The sequence below is a fragment of the Carex rostrata genome, chromosome 1, assembly GCF_964058835.1.
Source record: "Carex rostrata chromosome 1, lpCarRost1.2, whole genome shotgun sequence".
In the NCBI taxonomy this organism is placed as follows: domain Eukaryota; kingdom Viridiplantae; phylum Streptophyta; class Magnoliopsida; order Poales; family Cyperaceae; genus Carex; species Carex rostrata.
In genome coordinates, this window is record NC_135918.1 from 14,542,544 (window position 1) to 14,561,399 (window position 18,856).

The 18,856-nt window shown below is 35.6% G+C and overlaps 4 protein-coding genes and 1 long non-coding RNA gene across 5 annotated transcripts; 2 read left to right on the plus strand and 3 right to left on the minus strand.

Moving 5' to 3' along the window:
- Nucleotides 1-1,031: 1,031 nt before the first annotated feature.
- LOC144564245 (uncharacterized) lies at nt 1,032-2,873 on the minus strand. The gene is made up of 4 exons (XM_078313861.1): nt 2,421-2,873; nt 1,955-2,296; nt 1,383-1,771; nt 1,032-1,281 (listed from the first exon to the last, which is right to left on the minus strand). The coding sequence occupies exons 1-4, from the start codon at nt 2,871-2,873 to the stop codon at nt 1,032-1,034; spliced, it is 1,434 nt and encodes a 477-aa protein (XP_078169987.1).
- Nucleotides 2,874-3,547: 674 nt separating this feature from the next.
- Nucleotides 3,548-6,122, plus strand: LOC144560177 (uncharacterized). The gene has a single exon (XM_078309363.1). It carries the CDS (start codon nt 3,621-3,623, stop codon nt 5,541-5,543), a length of 1,923 nt encoding a protein of 640 aa, XP_078165489.1. The 5' UTR covers nt 3,548-3,620; the 3' UTR covers nt 5,544-6,122.
- A 1,279-nt stretch (nt 6,123-7,401) lies between these two features.
- LOC144569566 (mitochondrial ATP-independent inner membrane protease subunit 1a-like) lies at nt 7,402-9,834 on the minus strand. The gene is made up of 4 exons (XM_078320292.1): nt 9,610-9,834; nt 8,535-8,759; nt 7,849-7,959; nt 7,402-7,710 (listed from the first exon to the last, which is right to left on the minus strand). Exons 1-4 carry the CDS (start codon nt 9,799-9,801, stop codon nt 7,642-7,644), a joined length of 597 nt encoding a protein of 198 aa, XP_078176418.1. The 5' UTR covers nt 9,802-9,834; the 3' UTR covers nt 7,402-7,641.
- Nucleotides 9,835-12,234: 2,400 nt separating this feature from the next.
- LOC144560188 (uncharacterized) lies at nt 12,235-13,711 on the plus strand. Its single transcript, XR_013513348.1, has 2 exons — nt 12,235-12,747; nt 12,900-13,711. It is a non-coding gene; the product is annotated as an uncharacterized LOC144560188 (long non-coding RNA).
- A 738-nt stretch (nt 13,712-14,449) lies between these two features.
- Nucleotides 14,450-18,552, minus strand: LOC144560194 (ribosome biogenesis regulatory protein (RRS1) family protein). The gene is made up of 8 exons (XM_078309374.1): nt 18,363-18,552; nt 18,138-18,288; nt 17,471-17,522; nt 17,262-17,390; nt 16,828-16,945; nt 15,749-15,935; nt 14,845-14,958; nt 14,450-14,726 (listed from the first exon to the last, which is right to left on the minus strand). Exons 1-8 carry the CDS (start codon nt 18,446-18,448, stop codon nt 14,583-14,585), a joined length of 981 nt encoding a protein of 326 aa, XP_078165500.1. The 5' UTR covers nt 18,449-18,552; the 3' UTR covers nt 14,450-14,582.
- Nucleotides 18,553-18,856: the final 304 nt, after the last annotated feature.

An 18,856-nucleotide genomic window follows, 5' to 3' on the forward strand; every position in this document is an offset into this window, starting at 1 on the left:
AGGGCTTGGTGTAGTCGTGCAGTAGATATCTCTTTGTTGTGCAGGTACAGTTACAGAGATTATAACTTCCTTTTGATGTGTTTTAGATTAAGTTTTTTTTTCTGTACTGGTCAGAATAAAAACCGTACCAGTAAGAGTAAGGCACAATTTTACTACAAGTTGCAATATGTCTAACATGTACCAAAACAAGCTTGATCGTCATCAATTGACTTGAACTGTAAAGCTGACTTAAATTGATTTCTCTTTTCATTTAATCAAGCTAAAATTTGCATGTGTGCTTCAATTAACATTGACATTGACTATCAGTTCTTATATCATGCTTCAGTTAAGCCTTATATATGGTTGTCTCATTTTTTCCTGAAGAGTTCAAAGTGGCATTGGCAAAGCTCCTCCTATTATTCATAGTTACTGAAGCATATAGAAGAAATCAAGAGACAAGGAATGAATCAATAGCTTTTCTAACCTTCAGCATAAATTGATGAATGCTTATAGTTACGAAATCTTGTAATGTTGTACACTTCAATAAGTTGGGGGCATTTTGGTCATTTTTGTATATAATTATGTGGTATAATATAAAAGAGATGCTTGGTTGCGCAAATTGGTATATGTATATGTGTATGTCATAATTCTTTTTTTTTTTTGGGTTAAAAGCCCTTGGGCATATTCATTTAACAGAAAGCCTGAGTACATATTACATCAAGTTATAGCAAGACATAGCCTTATTCTACAAAACAGCTGAAACTGGTAAACAAGTATTACACATCTGCTGCCTATCTGAACAAGAAGAGAGGGTATGTATAACCGGTGTAAGAAACTTTTAAGGTTCTAGCCAAATTTGCAAGATTATGGGCTCTTTCATTCTCTTCTCTGGGTCTGAAGATGCAGCGGAATTGCACATGACTACTCAATATTTGAACAATCCTGACAAGATAGGGGTATGCTCTCCAATCCGTTATCAACAGTGATTGCATTCATCCTTGAGGACGCAGCGTCCGTACCAGTACCTCAGAGTCAGTGACAAATTGACAGTCTCAGATACCCAATGCCATCACAGCCTCCATAGAACTTAGCAATGCCCATGCCTCCATTTGAAGTGGTGATTCTGCTCTATTACAGTACGCATTATCATACCTGATTAGTACCCCTTGTGAATCAATAATAAATCCAATTCCACCCTCATCTGGTGATTTAAGAGAACCATCCAGGAAACATAAATATGATTCTGAATTCCTGTTGTCTATTGAGTTGTTAATTAACACTTCATTTGAACTTGAAGGGGGTCTGTTAGATGGAAATCTTGTAAGCTAGAGCTCAGAAGCATGTTTTCAGCACTTATTGTTGAATCTGGTTTACAAGGTTTTTTCTGAAAGATAAATTTGCACCTTGTTTTCCAGATTTGCCACGCCAGTGTAAGGGTGAAACCCATTTGTGATGAGTTCAAGGGTTCCCACAAATACTGTAGTGCCTCCCTGCACATCATGTTTGAAACTGTTTGAGAGCGAAATCCCAATTCAGAAGAGAACCACGCTGCACGAGCATGAGGGCATAGAAAAATCTCATGAATGACATCTTCTACTGGGCACTGACAGAACTGACAAGCTGAAGGAAAACCCTGTAGTCTTTTTGCCGATTCTGCCCCTGTTGGTAAGGCTCCATTGAGGGATTTCCAGATAAACATCTGGACCCCAGGTGTGATGCTTTTTAACTTCCAAATAGTTTTCCACAGTTTCCTGTCTTCATCAGCCACAGTCGGATTGATTATCGTGTTCGACTGTTGAATCATTTGATACCCTTTTCACAGAAAATTCTCCATTGGTGGCCCATCTTGAATTCCCCCTCGCAGAATTAAACCCACATGTTCATCCCGAATATTGAGTGCAAGTACCGGACCCGCAAACTGAACAAGAGCTGTCCAGTTCGAAGCCTACAAGTTACTGTTAAAAAGGTCAGCTACCTTGAGTTGTTTCTGTTGCCTAGTGGGTACCGGTACCTCACTCCAATCGGCAAACCACGGTTGGGCATAGGCTGCACAGGTTTGGCAGTCTCCAATTAACCATCTCAGATTTGCTGCCACCATATCCCTGTTTTGCAACATAGCACGCCATAGAACAGTACAGGCATGAAGTTGATGTGAGTGCCAGAATGTTGAAACTGGGTAATACTTGGCTGCCATTATCTTAACCCAAAGCGCGTCATGTTCAGAGGCCAACTTCCAAATATTTTTCAGTACCAGTGATTGGTTGAGCAATGTAGGTTTCGAAGGCCTAATCCACCCTCTGATTTGGGAGTAGTTAGTCTGTCCCATTTTACAAAGCATATGGATCTCTTATTTTGTTTTCCCCAGAAAAATTGCACATGCTTAGATTGTATCTTTTCAAGAACCAATTTATGAATAGGAGTGGTGCTCATATGATAGATACCAATGGCCTCAATAACAGACTTGAGAAGGACAATTTTACCAGATGGAGAGAGCAAGTGCGATTTCCATGTCTGTAGCTTGTTATCAACTTTCTCAAGAAGTTGTTGAAAGGCAGATGGTCTGCAAACATTAACTGGACTGCCAGGTACTTTTCATTATGTCCCGCAAAATTTGCACCAAAAATTCTTAGAGCCGATTGCATTTGAGTTAGCGTTGTTGCTCTCAAAAACCACAATTTAGACTTTTCAGGTGAAACCCTTTGCCCCGAAATAGAACAAAAGGTTTGTAAGGTGTTGTGAATACGCCTTACTTCATGTGTCTCAGCACTTCCCGTAAGCAATAGATCATCCACATACATGAGGTTAGTCAGTATGGGGGCTGACTGAGCTAGTTGCAATCCTTGTATTCTGCCTTGCCTAAGCTCTTGTTGAAGCAATGAATTTAAAATATTCATGCTGAGGATGAAAATGTAAGGTAATAGCGAACAACCTTAACGTATTCCTCGAGTCGGTGTGATGAAGCCTTCACCAGATTCCTGAAATTGTATCGTGAAGTGTGCAGATTTGATACAGGACATGATCCAATTAGAGAAGTTAGGTGGGAGGCCATACACTGTTAAAGGTATATGTCATAATTCTACTTAATATATATGCTATGATATTCCACAGGCAAATATGGAACAATTGTTCAATCAAGGGTTTAGTTAAAAAGAATTGCTGGGTCACAATTCTACTTGCATTGAATCTAACGAATCCCTATTTTATTTTTTTGTTTTCCTATATATAAATGATTATTTTTAATCTGGCATCCCATCATGCTTGTTATGATGAATTTCCGACAGGTAACATCATAGAGCTCTCCAAAATAGTTCACTTAGAAGAATAAATTTATATAAGAACCACATTAGATCAATTGATTTCAATACAGCGCAGAAGAGAATTTGATTACAGAAATGTCTTTTTAAGTTTGCCCAAACAGAAAGCAAATAATTTACCAATTAGCCAATTTAGGATTTTGGGCCAGAAATGTCGGCCCAGGATTGAGATATTAATAAAATAAGTGATTAATTCAAGTTTCTTTTGATCCTTCCATTTCAATTTTTCCATCGCTTGCTTATCTCAATCTTTATCTTCTCCGCGCTCTTTCTAAACAAAGAAACGCTCAAACAAAAAACAAAAAACAAAAAAAGAGAAAGAAGAAGATGATGCCCGTGCTGTCCCTCACCTCTTTCTGTTCCCTTTCACCTTCAATTTCTCGTCGTGACCTTTGTCTTTTCTGCTATGCCATCCCCAATTCCAAATTTCAACCCCTCCAAATCAACAACAAACCAAAACCACCACCACACTCTGCAACTAATTCGCATTACAAAGAGATCCTAGAGCATTATCACTCTCTGTTGTCTTCCAAGAATCCTCCAACCTCAATCCGTCCCTTCAATGTGCTCCTGGCTGCCTTGGTTCAAAACTCCGACCCTGCCATTTATTCCTTCTTCAACCTTATAACCCAAACTGATGGAAATAGTCCTGATGATTATACATATGGTCTCATGATTAAGTATTGTGCCGAAACGAATCGTCTCGACCTAGCTTTTTGTTTTCTCGGAAGGCTTCTCAAAGAGAACCACACGGTTAAGGCCGTGATATTTGGTCCAATAATCAAGGGTCTTTGTTCTGAGAATAGGACAAGTGAGGCTGCAGCTATTGTTCTTTACAAAATGCCTAAGTTGGGATGTATACCTGAAGTCATCTCGTATAACATTCTTATCAAGGGTCTTTGCTCCAAGGGCAAGATTGGTTTTTCCCTTCAGTTATTTTTCAGGATGGTTAAATATGGCGGTCGGTGTGAACCTTGTGTTATCACGTACAACATTGTTATAGATGAGCTTTGTAAGGCGGGTCAACTCGCTAATGCATTTGGTTTGTATAGACAGATGCATCATGCCGGGTTTATACCTGATACTAATACATATGGCTCGTTGATTAATGGGTTGTGCAAGAAAGGTGATATTCCGAAGGCAAACGAGTTGATGCATGAAATGATTTCCAAAGGGTACGAACCCAATGTTGTGAATTATAACATTCTTATAGATGGGTTGTGCAAGAAAGGTGAAATTGCGAAGGGAAAGGAGTTGATTAATGAAATGATTTCCAAAGGGCATGCGCCCAATGTCGTGACTTATACCACTCTTATAGATGGGTTGTGTAAGAACGGTGAAGTTACCAAGGCAGATGAGTTGATGCATGAAATGATTTCCAAAGGGCACGCGCCCAATGTCGTGACTTATACCACTCTTATAGATGGGTTGTGTAAGAACGGTGAAGTTACCAAGGCAGAGGAGTTGATGCATGAAATGATTTCCAAAGGGTATGAGCCTGATATCGTGACTTATACCACTCTTATAGATGGGTTGTGTAAGAACGGTGAAGTTACCAAGGCGGAGAAGTTGATGCATGAAATGATTTTCAAAGGGCACAAGCCCAATGTTGTGACTTATACCACTCTTATAGATGGGATGTGTAAGAACGGCGAAGTTACCAAGGCAGAGAAGTTGATGCATGAAATGATTTCCAAAGGGCACGAGCCCAATGTCGTGACTTATACCACTCTCATAGATGGGTTGTGTAAGAACGGTGGAGTTACTAAGGCAGAGGTGTTGATGCATGAAATGATTTCCAAAGGGCACGAGCCCAATGTCGTGACTTATAACACTCTTATAGATTGGTTGTGTAAGAACGGTGAAGTTACCAAGGGAAAGGAATTGATGCATGAAATGAGTTCCAAAGGGCACGGGCCCGATGTTGTGACTTATACCACTCTTATAGATGGGTTGTGTAAGAAAGGTGAAATTACAATGGCAAAGGAGTTGATGCATGAAATGATTTCCAAAGGGTGCGAGCCCAATGTCGTGACTTATAACACTCTTATAGATGGCTTGTGTAAGAAATGTGAAGTTACAATGGCAAAGGAGTTGATGCATGAAATGATTTCCAAAGGGTGCAAGCCTGATGCTACTATTTATAACATTCTTATTGATGCGTTGTTCAAGAAAGGTGAAATTTTGAATGCAAAGGAGTTGCTGCATGAAATGATTTCTAAAGGGTACACACCTAATGCTTATAGATAGGCTGGGCAAGAATAGTTAAAAAGTTATGAAGACAAAGGAGCTGCTTCTACTTTCAACTTGTTTTTGGTTATCATACAATGAAACGATTTCGCAAATTCGTCGATGAGCCCTTTATAGAGGTGGTTGTATTTTGTAAGAGGACATGCTCTCGTCTTTCCATTGGTTACATAATCATAACAGATGCAATTGCCTCTTTAGATAGCGGAATACTTGACAAGGAATAAGGCTGATGTATAAGTAGCCAATTCGGTAATTAGGTATTGGGTGCTTGTAGTCCCTTTTGGTTGGTCATATTTAATTTGGTAATAGCTGCAAACTTGTTATAATTATATATCTTGCTCACAATATTTTAATTGTCTCTGATCCGTTGGACAAGTTTATTTTTGTAATAATTGCATTGCTCTCAAACTGTTTGATGAAATTCCTCACTGAAGTAACTTTTCTTATGCTGAAGAAAATCTATATTCTACCAACATCTGACACCCCATATGCTATTATTTTAATCAAATCCATTAACTTTACAAAGAACAGTATGATCTAAACCATATTACACTCTAAAGTCCCTGCTATCCCTGCTATTTCGGCTAAGAAAAGCACCAAATTGAATTCACCTTATGTATGTTAAGTGGTATATATGCTTATTAGTTTTAGTACATTAGTTTAAGAGTTAGGCTGGGGTGCTATGGATAGCATAGTGGCCTCTATGCTACGGCTCAATATTCGAGTTTTCAAAATCCAAACAGTCAATCCGAACCGTTCATCTTATTCTCCATATTAATATCTGCTTGGAGACCAAATTTTACATTTTTCTGAATTTTTTTACTATTTATTAAGTATTTTACAAAATTGTTGATCCAACGGTGGCTGCACAAAACAGTAAAACCGTTGGATTAGCGATTTTCAAAGTGGCTTAATAAATAGTAAAAAATTCAGAAAATTCTAAAATTTGGTCTCCAAGCAGATATTAATATGGAGAATAAGATGAACGGTTCGGATCGACCGTTTGGATTTTGAAAACTCAAATATTGAGCCGTAGCATAGAGGCCACTATGCTATCCATAGCACCCCAGCCTAACTCTTAGTTTAATTGAAGTTAAGTTTGATTGAATTGAAGCGGCCAGTTATGCATTATATATTATTGGTAAAGTATGGATTACAAAAATGAATATTTTGCATTATGAAGATGTGTCAAGGACATACTAGTTCAAAAGACTACGCTTTGTCAGAAATTGAGATTGAATTGAATGAAAGATTTCATTGATTGCTCATACATTAACAATACTTCTAAATCCTATTTATAAGATACAAGACTCAAAAGAGCCGTTGGACTAAAGAGCAGTTGAATATTTTGCCTTTTTTCAGAATTGGGTGTAATTTGCAAGTTTTCCTGTTTCACTTTTGCTAAGTGCACCCAGAAATTGTATCTCCATTTTCAATATGCTTTGTCAGAATCAAGAATACAGAGGTAATCAAGAATACCAAAAAAAAAAAGTCTGGTTTGACTATTTTACTTCGGTTTGAACCGAACCGACCGGTAATGAGGTCTTGCTTTGCAATTTCAAAGAAGACTTGTTCAAGGTCTAGCTGGAAAAGTTTTGACTATATGAATTCTGTATGTTTATGAAATAATTAATTGTGGGTAGTCCATGATTGATTTAGTATGAACCAAGCATATGACGGGTCTTAGACTTTTAGTTTAAACCGGTTCTAAACAAATTATTATAATATAAATATATTAAACTAAATTAATTTGGTCTTTGTTATGGAATTCTTAGACTGATAGCGATCCTAGCTGTTGTATTCTGACCATTAAATATTTTATTGTATTTTCAGTAATATTTGTTGATTAGATTAATCAAGCATGCCAATGCCTAATGAATTCATACAAAAATCTAATGTGATCAATGATCTTGAATATAAAACTTGATTGTTGGAAATCTTAATTACACCTATGTTAACCATATCAAGTAGTCACTGGTACAACTAAATTTGTTTTACTGAAACAAGCAAGGCCTAATGAATTAGCATGTTTCATTTGTCAGTAAAAACTTCTAGAAAACGAAACATTAAGGAAATGCTATGGGATGAACATAAGAAGTCATTTAGTTGGTGGTTCATTTGGATTCACCTTTGAATCAATTGGGCCAATCTTCTCTGGTGGCCAAACCTATAAAAGGGAAACAAGGCAAAACATAAATCAACACTTACACAGGTATTAGAACCATAGAAATTTCACCAAATATGTAATCTAGAGTGAACTAACAGCAAAGTTGAGCAATGGCAGCACATAAAAATATATACTCACCCGGTAAAAGATTCTGCCTTGAACAAGGCCTCGAGGAACTGGCCCAAATTTTCTCGAATCATACGAAGCAAAGATGTTATCTCCCTGTACCCAAACATGCCCTTCCGGCACCTTATAGGAAAACATAAGGCTCATGAGTAACAAATTAACACAAGCCTGGTTGAATTATAAACACTGCAAGCTATTAGATCAGAAATTAATTTGCCTTATAAGACCGGGAGCGTTTGGATCGTCAAGAATAACATGGGGTTAGCATTGTTCTTAGATTAGTGACTATTCTTTTCCACTATTCTATGTTTGGATCACCCTAAGAATAGAGCTATTCCTGAAGTTAGTGTTGTTCTTGCTAACCCATCAAAACAATGGAATACCGCTAACCCCAGGCTAGCGCTATTCTTGCTATTTCCGGGATTGCATCCAAACACGCAGTGATGAGCCGTTTGGATTTGTTCACGTAATTTTCGGTTCTGAAAGGAGAGGTTCCACAAATCTGAAAAGAGAGGTTCCACAAATCTGAAAAGAGAGGTAGCACAGTTGGTTTAAAAAAGCTCTTAGAACTGTTAGTTACTCAAAGGTTGAGAGTTCGATTCCCCCTCGCAACTTCACAGTTAAAAAAAAAAAAAAAAAACGACCCAGTGAAATCCAAGTTCAACAAACAAACATTATTCATAGGCTAAGTGTCATACCAAAACAGTCTTAGTTGTCTTGCTATTGTTAGGATCAATCAGATAGGTGACCTTTTCTCCCTCAACCCCTAAAATCCTTTTGGCAAAGTGCAATGTAGGGTTTCCTGGTGAGCGCATCAGCACCACATCTCCTGTATTGAATTGGCCCCACCACTTAGGAACCTTGTTCACCGCAAGTATGTCTCCTGCTTGGTTCAATGTTGGCAACATGCTGGGACCCATCACCTGACCACATATAGACAAATGTATGTCAAGAGCAATATATAGTCCATAGATTATATATATATTTCACATTATTATTTTTTTATGTTAAAAACTCATCATTCATTTTAATTATAATATTTTTTTTTAGAAAAAAATAAATCTCAAACACAACGATACATTCCCTTCTTTCACGTCTCTACCTCCTTGAGCAAAGAGAAGAATGAGCGAGAGGGGAGAGAGCCAACCGGAGCCGAGAACGCAGTATTATTGAAGCTCAAAGAGTAGATCTGGTCGTCAGAGTGCGACGACGGTCGAAAGAGCGGATCCAGTCGTGGAGCGAGATGGGGATTAAGGTATTAATTAGGTGATTATGAGTAATAAATAAGATTAGAATAGTAGATCTAGTAAAATAATAGACCTTGAAATTTAGAGGGTGATTAAAGCTGATTAGAGTAATTTTGAGTAATTTAGAGGATTTTGTGAGAATAAAAAAATAGATCTAAGAATTAGAATCATTTGACATTGTAAATACATTTTTATCAATCGAATTAATAGTAAGCATAAAAGTCACTGGCCTTGAAAAAAACAAAAAAACTTTTTTAATACATTATATAATGTTTTATTATAATCTTGTGTTCTTCAAATATGTTTCTATTTAAGCATTATACATTTTGTCACCCATCACAAAAAAAATCATATCCAGTTCCCAGGGATTTCTAAAGTCAAATAAAGGTGGCCTTGTCAGTCACCTTAATTATAATAAAAAATCATGTAAGATTTGTAAGGATCTCATAGGTGGCCTTGTCTAGTTTCAAAAAGAGAGAAGAGAGAAGAGAGAGAGAGAGAGAGAGAGAGAGAGAGAGAGGCGTACGAGAGTGAACTCGCCGACGAAAGAGCGGATGAGTTTTAAAGCGCAAAGACCGTTGACGAAGGGGAGCAACTGGGATCCGATGTCCATGGGACCCAAGTTGAGTCCGACCAGCAGCGCTACCGTTGGATTCCATGCCTCCGCCGCTGCCATCCGCCACGGCAGCTGCGCCAGTCGCCTCCGCAGCGATCCCATTGTCTCCTTCCCGGCCTACTCGTTCTCTCACTATCCCAGTGTCCAGTAACCTCTTATTTAATTCGAACTGGGCCACAAAGTAAAACACCTTCACTGGGCCCATCCTTTTTTGTACCAACTACCAACTGGTACAGAGTCAACCGGGTACAACAACCATATTGACAAGATACACAAATTATACCTGAATTATATCTGTTTGATTTTTTTTTAGGATGATATCAAATCAAACGCTAAATTATTCAGTTGACCAAACTTTGATTGAATTAAACCCGAATAATTATGGATTTTATGAACTTTTTATGAATTTTATGAATTATTCATGAATTTTTTCCGAATTTTTCCAAGAACAATTAATTTTTTTTGTTTTTATTTTTTGCTCCCTTGTAGAACTAAGATTTCTACTACGAATAATTCCGAATCATTCTCGAATTATACCCAAATTATTCCCAAATCACGAATTTTTGATCTTGCCGAACCGAACCCGAATAATTCATTTGTCACTATGCAAGCAACGGAAATAAATCTGCTGAGATTCTCAAAAGAATCACAGGGCCCTGCTTTTCCAAATCCACCCATCTATTTTTTTTTTAAATGCACAAATCTCAAAATCTGTTGTTTTATATACACAAATCTCAAAACAAATGAATGGATAGATTTGGAAAAACAGGGTCATGTGATTCTCAAGAATCACAGCAGATTTGTTTCCGCAAGCAACACATGAGCAATGCATTATGTTATGTACTAGAGAATTGTGTAAAGCCTTTTGTGTAGCGAATCATGTTTCTGAATTCTCTTAATCCGAATTATTTTGCGAATAATTCATGAATAGTTCGTTTTTCAGGTGCATGCAAACAAAAGAACGAATTATTCGGTTAACCAAACTTTTACCTAATTATTCGTGAATAATTTACAAATTTTATAAACTTTTTCTGATTTTATGAATTATTTGCAAAAAAATTTCTCGCTTGTAGATCTTCGATCTAGATTTAATGTGTAATTTCAAATTTTTATTGAATTATACTTGAATCACAAAATTTTGATCCCACCGAATCAAATTTGAATAATTCATTTGTCATTATGTGACTCAATAGATTCACCTATCCGGTACACATAAGAATGATATCCATGTGTTAATAGCTTGGGCCTCAGTCAGATATTTTTGGATCCGAATCTGCTACGATTCTTCACATGTGAACAGTACCCTCAAATCTCTGTTTTTTCAAATTCAGCTGTCGATTTGTTTTGAGATGCATATGCAGAAAAATCAACTGTTTGGAGATGCGTACACAAAAAAAATTGAACGGTTGAATTTAGAAAAGTAGAGATTTTAGGATTACTGTTATGTAATTCGGATTGTAGCAGATTTATTTCCGATATTTTTATTCCAATATTAAATTCCGGTAGAATCAATGCGGATCGCAATTCAGATATTTTGTTTTATTAAATGCGCCTATCAATGGATCAGATATTCAGATTCCAATCATGTGAATTTTAGAAATAAATCAATCAAATGTTAGATTTTAGGTAAAATGTCTAATATGGAATATGGATATCCTCATATTCATTAACAAGCTTAATAAAGTCTATTACATAATTACCAGACAAAATCAATTAAATTGATGTTTCTAAAATACAAACTCTTCTTACACTGAATTCGTACTCTCTGATATATCTCAAAATTTGAGTGTTTATTTGGAAAATCTCAACCGTTCAAATACGTTCTGCACAAATCTCAACCGTTCAAGTACGTTCTGCATTGCTTTTGTTAATTAATTTTTTCTCCTTCTCGTGACGCTTGGAATTCAGATCCAGCGCAATACCTGACTGAGTCATCATTTTGGATCCGTATCCTCCCAGGTACCTGACTCAAATAATTGAAATGAACGGCCCAGATTGAATATCAGCCGGTGCCTATTTGGGATGATGGAGGGGGCCAGTATTATTTGTGCTTTGATATTCGTGCCAAGTTAAAATTTCCAATCTTGAGCCGTCCGATTTAATTGTACTCAGTCAGGTAATCTGAGGGGATGTGAATTCGCCTTGGATACTGCCTAATAGAACATGCACTATGGGCTTCGGCCCATATACAAATGTTGTCAAAAAGGTTAGTGGACCGATTTGCAGTTTTGTAAGTGAAACAAGGCCCGCTAATCTTTCTTTTTGTCGATCCAATTGCAAATCGGCTGTCGTGTTCTGAGCGATGCGGTTGTTAAATATCTCATCAGATCATGCGGCGTTATTTCCCTGTTGTATCTCAGCTTTTGATTTTGTATCTAGACCATCCGATCAGAACTGGGAACCTCAAATATTCGTGTCTAAATAGATCTAACGGTTCGGATCCGAACAATACATTTAAGGTACCTTAGGTAATATGAACATACAAAGCAATGGGAGCGTCCAATCGGGGTATATATAGCACCTCAAACCACATCTCGTGTTCCATGCCTCTATCCAGTTGCTGCTGGGATATCTTGAATCCCACATCAGATCCGCCGCATTGCTCTTGAAGGAAAGATAGGTTGGATTGGATGGATATCTTCCAATTCCAAATCCAATCCGATCTCGTCCGATCTATCTTTCCTGCAAGAACGATGCAGCTTTTCTGTTCGTTATATTACCTGATTAATTAGATTCAATGGAGTTCATCGTGAATCAAAGCAAGGGGTGCCGATCTATGATTTGTTGTAGAAATCAGATTGGTTGTATTGCTCTTGAAGGAACGATAGGTTGGACAGAATGCAAATCTGATCGTGCCTGATTCGATCCGATCCAATCTATCGTTCCTGCAAGAACGATGCAGCTTTTCCGTTTGATTGGAACGAAGCTCGAGTTTTTGGAGATTTAAGTGAAGACGGCTGACGAGTTCATCGCCAATTTTTGGAGATGTAGGTGCCCTCTGTCGTTGATGAAATCAGATCTGTTGTATTGCTCTTGAAGGAAAGACAGGTTGGATATCTTGAAAATCTTATCATTTTTGATTCGATTCGATTCAATCTGATCTATCTTTCCTGCAAGAACGATGCAGCTTTTCTGTTTGTTATATTGCCTGATTGATTATCCCGGATCTGAGATTAATTGGAACTATTTCCGAATCTTAGGGATTTCAAGTTCATTGTGAGTCACAGGAAGAGGAGGCGATTTATAAGATCAGTTGATTCCCTCTGTTGTTGATGAAATCAGAGCATCGACTGATCTCTTGATTTCAAGTTCATCAAGTCGGTATTCTTTTATTTTAACTTATCTGACCTGATTTAACTTTGTTAGATTGAAGCGCTCAGGTAAATTGGGAGACTTTGAAACAGGATTCCTATTGGTTTTGTAAAAAGCTGGATCTGGTATTTTTTGTGCTAATATGTTGAAGTTCCAATTACCCTATTTTAGATCTACAAAGAATACCAATATGTATATACAAGGATTGTAAGTGAAAAATCTATTTTCATATTAAATTTGTTGATTTAGTTGTTAACTGGAAAGTGAAAACATATAGAATCAACTGATTTCAATTCAAAAAAAGTTCATTTGATAATAGTATTAGAATTCTCACTTGGTGAACAATGACAATATATGAATTAAATTAATCAGTTAGTATAACAGCAGTACTGATCTTTCTTTCTTTCTTTTTTTTTTTTATATTCTCATGCTAGATCCGGTGGATTGATAATTCCATGAACTCTGCAAGATTACAAGACTTACAAAATGTTTGGTTGTTGTTTATACTGTTCTTGGTCTGTAAATGAGTAACTGGTACAGGCAATACGATGTAAATTAGGTTGTAGCTGTTTTATAATGTACTGGTACATGTGGTACTAGTTTTAGCCTTTTAGAATAGTTAAAGAATAGTTGTTTTATCTTGTAGTTGGAACCAGTTTGTTAATGAAACAAGTGGCATTTCTTTCAAATTTAAACGACATCACATGCTATTGCTTTACACCTGCCATTGATCTTTTTCCCCATTATTTAGGTCAATTCCTTTTTGTGGTGAAAATGACAAACGAATAATGAATAAGATTAAAGATAGTTGAACACAAATAATTGGCTCATTTTGTTGGAATATGTCGGTATTCATTATACTTGTATTTTGTTTGGATGTGTTAACAATAAAAGAATAGTATGAAACAGCTACGATGTGCTTGTTCTTTCTCTGATCTATTAATATTGAAAGAAAAATAAAATAAAAAATAAAGATCAAATTTTTCTGCATGCAAGCCGCTTTCTTTTTCGAAAATAAATCTGATGTAATTCGCCTGTAATTCCGATTCCAACCGTTGGTCTTTTTCTAGACGTGTGCATAAAAACTTATTTTTCCGATAACATTTTTGAGATCCATGCAAAGAAAAATTTGAACATTTGATATCGGGATTTCAAGATCATGTAATTCCACTCAGAATTACAGTAGATTCAGACTCATCTTTTTTTTTCACATATTATTAGTAAGTTATGTTTTGTAAGAATAATCCAGGACTGGTCCTGTGCAAAACCAAACTTTTTGTGCTTAATTTTATGAACAATTTCAAAGTTTCGTAAAACGTACTTATCTGTACATTTGTAAATATAATCAGGTTGGATATTTTGCAAATTTATTGTTTGCATCCAGGTTAAATATCATGCAAAAATGATGCTGTCAGCAGGCTACAGTTACTCTCAAGCCTTGTTCTCAAAAAACCTAACTTGCATTTCATATATAAATAGATAGTACAAACTCGAGTCAAAAAAAGGTAAAACTAAAATTGGCAACTTAAACAAAAATTCACCAGGAAACTTAAAACCCCAGTAATATAATTCTACGGTTTCTTTTTTGCAGGAGATTTCGAGGGGGTTTTCTTGAACGATTTCTTATTGGGTTTAAATTTGCCAGATTTTCCAGGATTTGCATCTTTTTCCCTCTTCCTTTGCTTCTCTTTCTTCACATTAAACATAGTAACAGCCTAAACAACAAACAACAATAAATTTTAAATTTGTCAAAAACATGTAACAGATAATATATTTTAGATTTTACAAGATAATTTAAAGAATATAAGCGGTGTATAGGAGATAATTTGATACCTTGTTGACATCAAGAATTTCGTGTGAACTCTTAGAGAGCAACTGGTTAAGTATCTTGTCTGTTTGTTGCTTCTCTTTAGATCCCATTCCTTTACCCTCCACATTTGGCAGAAACTACACAATAATAATACTGTAATTAGTTCGGTCAAAAAAAGAAAAAAAATAAATAATACAGGAAAAAAATACTGGCAGAGATTAAGATAGGAAATGTGCCTATCATACCAAATGATAAGTGTACCACTCAAAATGTCACAGTACTGACTGATACAAACTGGTACCAAACAGATTAAACCGCAATATAGCTGTTTATAGGAATTTCATGTATACCCTTCAAACAACTTTAAATTACGTATTCCCCTCTGAAATTCATAATATCATCATATTTACCCTTCTAAATTTCAAAAACACATACCCAAATACCCAGCATTGATTAAGAAGGAAATGAGACTATTATATAAAATAAATAAGTGTACCAGTCAAGTTGTAGCAGTATTGACTGATATAAACCAGTACCAAATAGATTGAACCGAAATATTGTTGTTTGTTACTTCCTTGGGTGAACTAAAAATTTGGGGAAATTTCAATGCATGAATTTCATGTAAACCTTCAAAAACATCAAAATTACGTACTTTCCCCTATAAAATTCATAATATCAAATTTACCCTTCTCAATTTCAGAAACTCACAAAACTACCCAATTTTTTTGCCTTTCCTATTAAAATTCATTTTAAATTTAAAAAAATTCATAAAACTGTTGTTTGTGAATTAAAAAATTCAGTTCAGTTTAGCAAGTGACAGGTACAAATCAGATCACCCATGGAAAGATCAAACTAAAAAATACCAAAATTTTATTTAAATCAGTTTCTAACACAATAAACAAAATATAAAAAAAAATTAATACACACCTTTCTATGTTTCCCGGAGTGCTTTGGAGGCTTCTCTCCTGGTAATTTTTTGTCAAATTTACCACCACTTGCAGTAGAAGTTGCAACCATACCGGCCACACTTTCCAACTCTTTCTTACTAGCTTTCTTTGGCACCTCTTTTTTAGTACCAGTAATTGGCAATGATGTCGCTGCCAATTGTATATGGCTGCAATGAAATGAAAACAAGTATTAAATTATTGGGTTTAAATTTTCTTTTTCTTACAAATATAAAGGATAACAGACATGTGGCAATTAAGGATTTATCAAAATTGGGCATTGACAACATTAATTTACCAGTAATGATAATTTTTTACAATGTACTTGTAATCCAAATTTTACATTATTTTTTTTTAAAACAATTTTTTTAGATAGGTCTAAAAAAAAATCGGATGGTCTAGAATCTTTAGATCAAGTGATTTTGTACCTATCTAAAAAAAAAAGTAAAAAATTCTAAAAAATATAACATTTGATCTCCAAATACATTTTCATATGAATATCATGTTGAATGGTTCGGATCGATTGTTAAAATACGAATCCAAATTAGATTTTATCTTCTTTTTCTTTTTACAAATATAAAGGATGACAGAAATGCTGCAATTAAGAGCATCTACATTAGTAAAATTCAGAAGAAATTAAAACAGCTGTCAAGTACTAAAAAGATATTTAGTTAATTTTAGTTTTCTAAACCTCCACACTCGTGCAATTAACTTTTAATTTCTTTTAGTGGCCACGTACTATAAAAGAGAAAACGAGAGCCAATAGAAACAATTAGAAAGTGATTTCTATAAAAAAAAAAAAAAAACTTTCTAAATTAGAATAGAAATGCGACACATACTTTTACAAATGAAAAAGAAATCCCAATACAGATGCTCTAAGGATTTCACAAATTGGGCATTGATATACAGTAATTTACCAGTAATGATAATTTTTTGATTCTTTCTAGAATTCAATACTACCCAAAAGAGAACAGTAGTTTATTTATTTTAATAAGAAAAGAGCAATTGATGTGCTACAAACAACAAAAAGGGTAAAACGGGAAAAAGAGAAGAAAATTAAACCTAGGCAAATAACCAGTCTTAGCAGATCGCTTCAAATTCTCAAGCCTATTCTTCTCTTGTTTTTTAACCCCTTCCTTCTTCTCTGCCTTCCTCTTAGCAAATGGATCCTCTCCTACCTCTATAGAGAACCCAAAAATAAAAAAATAAAATATTAGACAAAAGGAGCACAGTTTAAAAAAAATATAAAACCAAGCATTGCTTTGAGACAGTTTTTCCTTCTTTTATTCAATTTGAACTCGAACTTGTGCATATTTTCTATTCATAATATTCTGGAAATACACAAAATACATGTATATTGATTCCATAAAATGCCTATAGTTGATTCAAAATGTTCAAAACCAACTTTAGAGTTGCCTCCTGTGCAGTAAATCTCTGTAACAGTTTGGTATAATTTCTAGCTTGGAAACAAATATAAACAGAAACAAGATATATACCGTCAGTAGGTTTTGCAGCCAGAATAGGAATATCTCTGTCATCATTTACACGGTCATAGCCATAGGTTCTTTTCCATGTACTGGTCTGTTCATCCCATACTCTCTTATTTTTCTTTCTCTTCTTGATTCCTATATCAAAAAGAAAATCATGTAATTAGCAATGAGTCCCAAAAAATGTACTAAAGAAATCCAAATTTGTATAAACCAACCTTTCATTTTAGCAAACGCTTCCCACTTAGTAGGTGGCTTCGGCCTAGGTAGCTGCAACAGCAAATTAAAAAAATATATATACCAATCAAAAAAAGAAAGCATTAATTTCATAAATATGTAAGCAAACTTGGGGGAAAAATCAGTCCTCTAAAATGAATTAAACTGGTTTGGCAAATAAGAACAAGTAATAAAAACAGCAGGATACTAATTTGGGATGGAACATACAGCAATTAAACATTGAGAGAGTAGAAGTTAGATTTCACATATAAACAAAAAAGAGGAACAGATTGAAAACAAGGAGCAAATTACATGCTTCTCCTGGGGAAACTTAGTAATTGGTGGAGGCAGGAAAACTTCAAAATTTGTTAGGAACTAAATAAAATAGAAAGAATGAATACACATTGAATGCTGAGATTACACATTGAATTTTTGGTTATCACATGTTTTGATTTCTGGCTGATTAATCAATTTTGATTAGGGATGTATTCTATGGTTATGAACTTACGATTATACTGGTAAAACATTATATTACCAAGTTGTGTTTAAACTGGTTTTGCAAATAAGAACAAGAAACAAAAACAGTGGGATACTAATTTTGGGATGGTACATACAGCAATTAAACAAAAAAGAACAAAAAGAACAAAAAGAAAACAAGGAGCAAATTACATGTTTCTCCCGGGGAAGTTTAGTAATTGGTGGAGGAAGCTTAACGAGAGGTCCATCACGATCTTCAGTGGAAGGCAAGGAGAAAAGAGAATCCGCTATTGCTTGTACCAGTTCTGTTCCTTTCTCTAAGCATTGTCTCACCAGTTCTTCCCTAAAACACAACAAATCCATGAGAAAAAATACAAAAACAGAAATCAAGTCTACAACGAGAGAGAGAGAATTCACCGCGAGGAAGGGATGGATTGGAAATGGTGATTTGGATCGGAAGCTAGTAGATTGCCAAGATCGATTTGATAACTGGAACCCTCCATTATCTCCTTATCAAATTGTTTTCTTCCTCTAATGGGAGAGCCGTCGGGAAGAGGGAGGAGGAGGGGTTAGGGTTTTGGAAAGAAAACGAACAATTTGGCAAGAGTATACTTGGTCTAGATCATTCAATTCACATTATGATTCGTGAGAATGATTAAAATCTTAACCTTTTAATCGAGAGCACTAATATTGAGGTACATCGAACGGTCCACCTCAGTCCGATGTCTGTGGTAATTTACAGAAACTAAGGTAACTCAAATTTTTGGTTTATAGTTACACCGTCCGATCTGCTAAAGCACGATTATTAAAGAAAACTGACGCATTCAACCTCGGCTCAGATTGGTCCAGATTCTGATCGAGCATTCAGACGGTCCCCAATTTGAAACCAAAATTTGAGATACCTCAGAGCA

What these genes read in the sequence shown, in the direction of transcription:
- LOC144564245 (XM_078313861.1), bottom strand. Translation starts at nt 2,873, where the DNA reads ATGAATATTTTAAATTCATTGCTTCAACAAGAGCTTAGGCAAGGCAGA. An exon ending in GTCTGTTATTGAGGCCATTG is followed by an intron (nt 2,297 to 2,420) that starts GTATCTATCATA and finishes AAAATGGGACAG; the next exon opens with ACTAACTACTCCCAAATCAG. An exon ending in TGGCAAATCTGGAAAACAAG is followed by an intron (nt 1,282 to 1,382) that starts GTGCAAATTTAT and finishes TCCATCTAACAG; the next exon opens with ACCCCCTTCAAGTTCAAATG.
- LOC144560177 (XM_078309363.1), top strand. Translation starts at nt 3,621, where the DNA reads ATGATGCCCGTGCTGTCCCTCACCTCTTTCTGTTCCCTTTCACCTTCA.
- LOC144569566 (XM_078320292.1), bottom strand. Translation starts at nt 9,801, where the DNA reads ATGGGATCGCTGCGGAGGCGACTGGCGCAGCTGCCGTGGCGGATGGCA. An exon ending in AGACAACTAAGACTGTTTTG is followed by an intron (nt 7,960 to 8,534) that starts GTATGACACTTA and finishes TTTTCCTATAAG; the next exon opens with GTGCCGGAAGGGCATGTTTG. An exon ending in AAGGCAGAATCTTTTACCGG is followed by an intron (nt 7,711 to 7,848) that starts GTGAGTATATAT and finishes TCCCTTTTATAG; the next exon opens with GTTTGGCCACCAGAGAAGAT.
- LOC144560194 (XM_078309374.1), bottom strand. Translation starts at nt 18,448, where the DNA reads ATGGAGGGTTCCAGTTATCAAATCGATCTTGGCAATCTACTAGCTTCC. An exon ending in ACTCCGGGAAACATAGAAAG is followed by an intron (nt 14,959 to 15,748) that starts GTGTGTATTAAT and finishes ATTATTGTGTAG; the next exon opens with TTTCTGCCAAATGTGGAGGG. An exon ending in AAATTCTTGATGTCAACAAG is followed by an intron (nt 14,727 to 14,844) that starts GTATCAAATTAT and finishes TTTGTTGTTTAG; the next exon opens with GCTGTTACTATGTTTAATGT.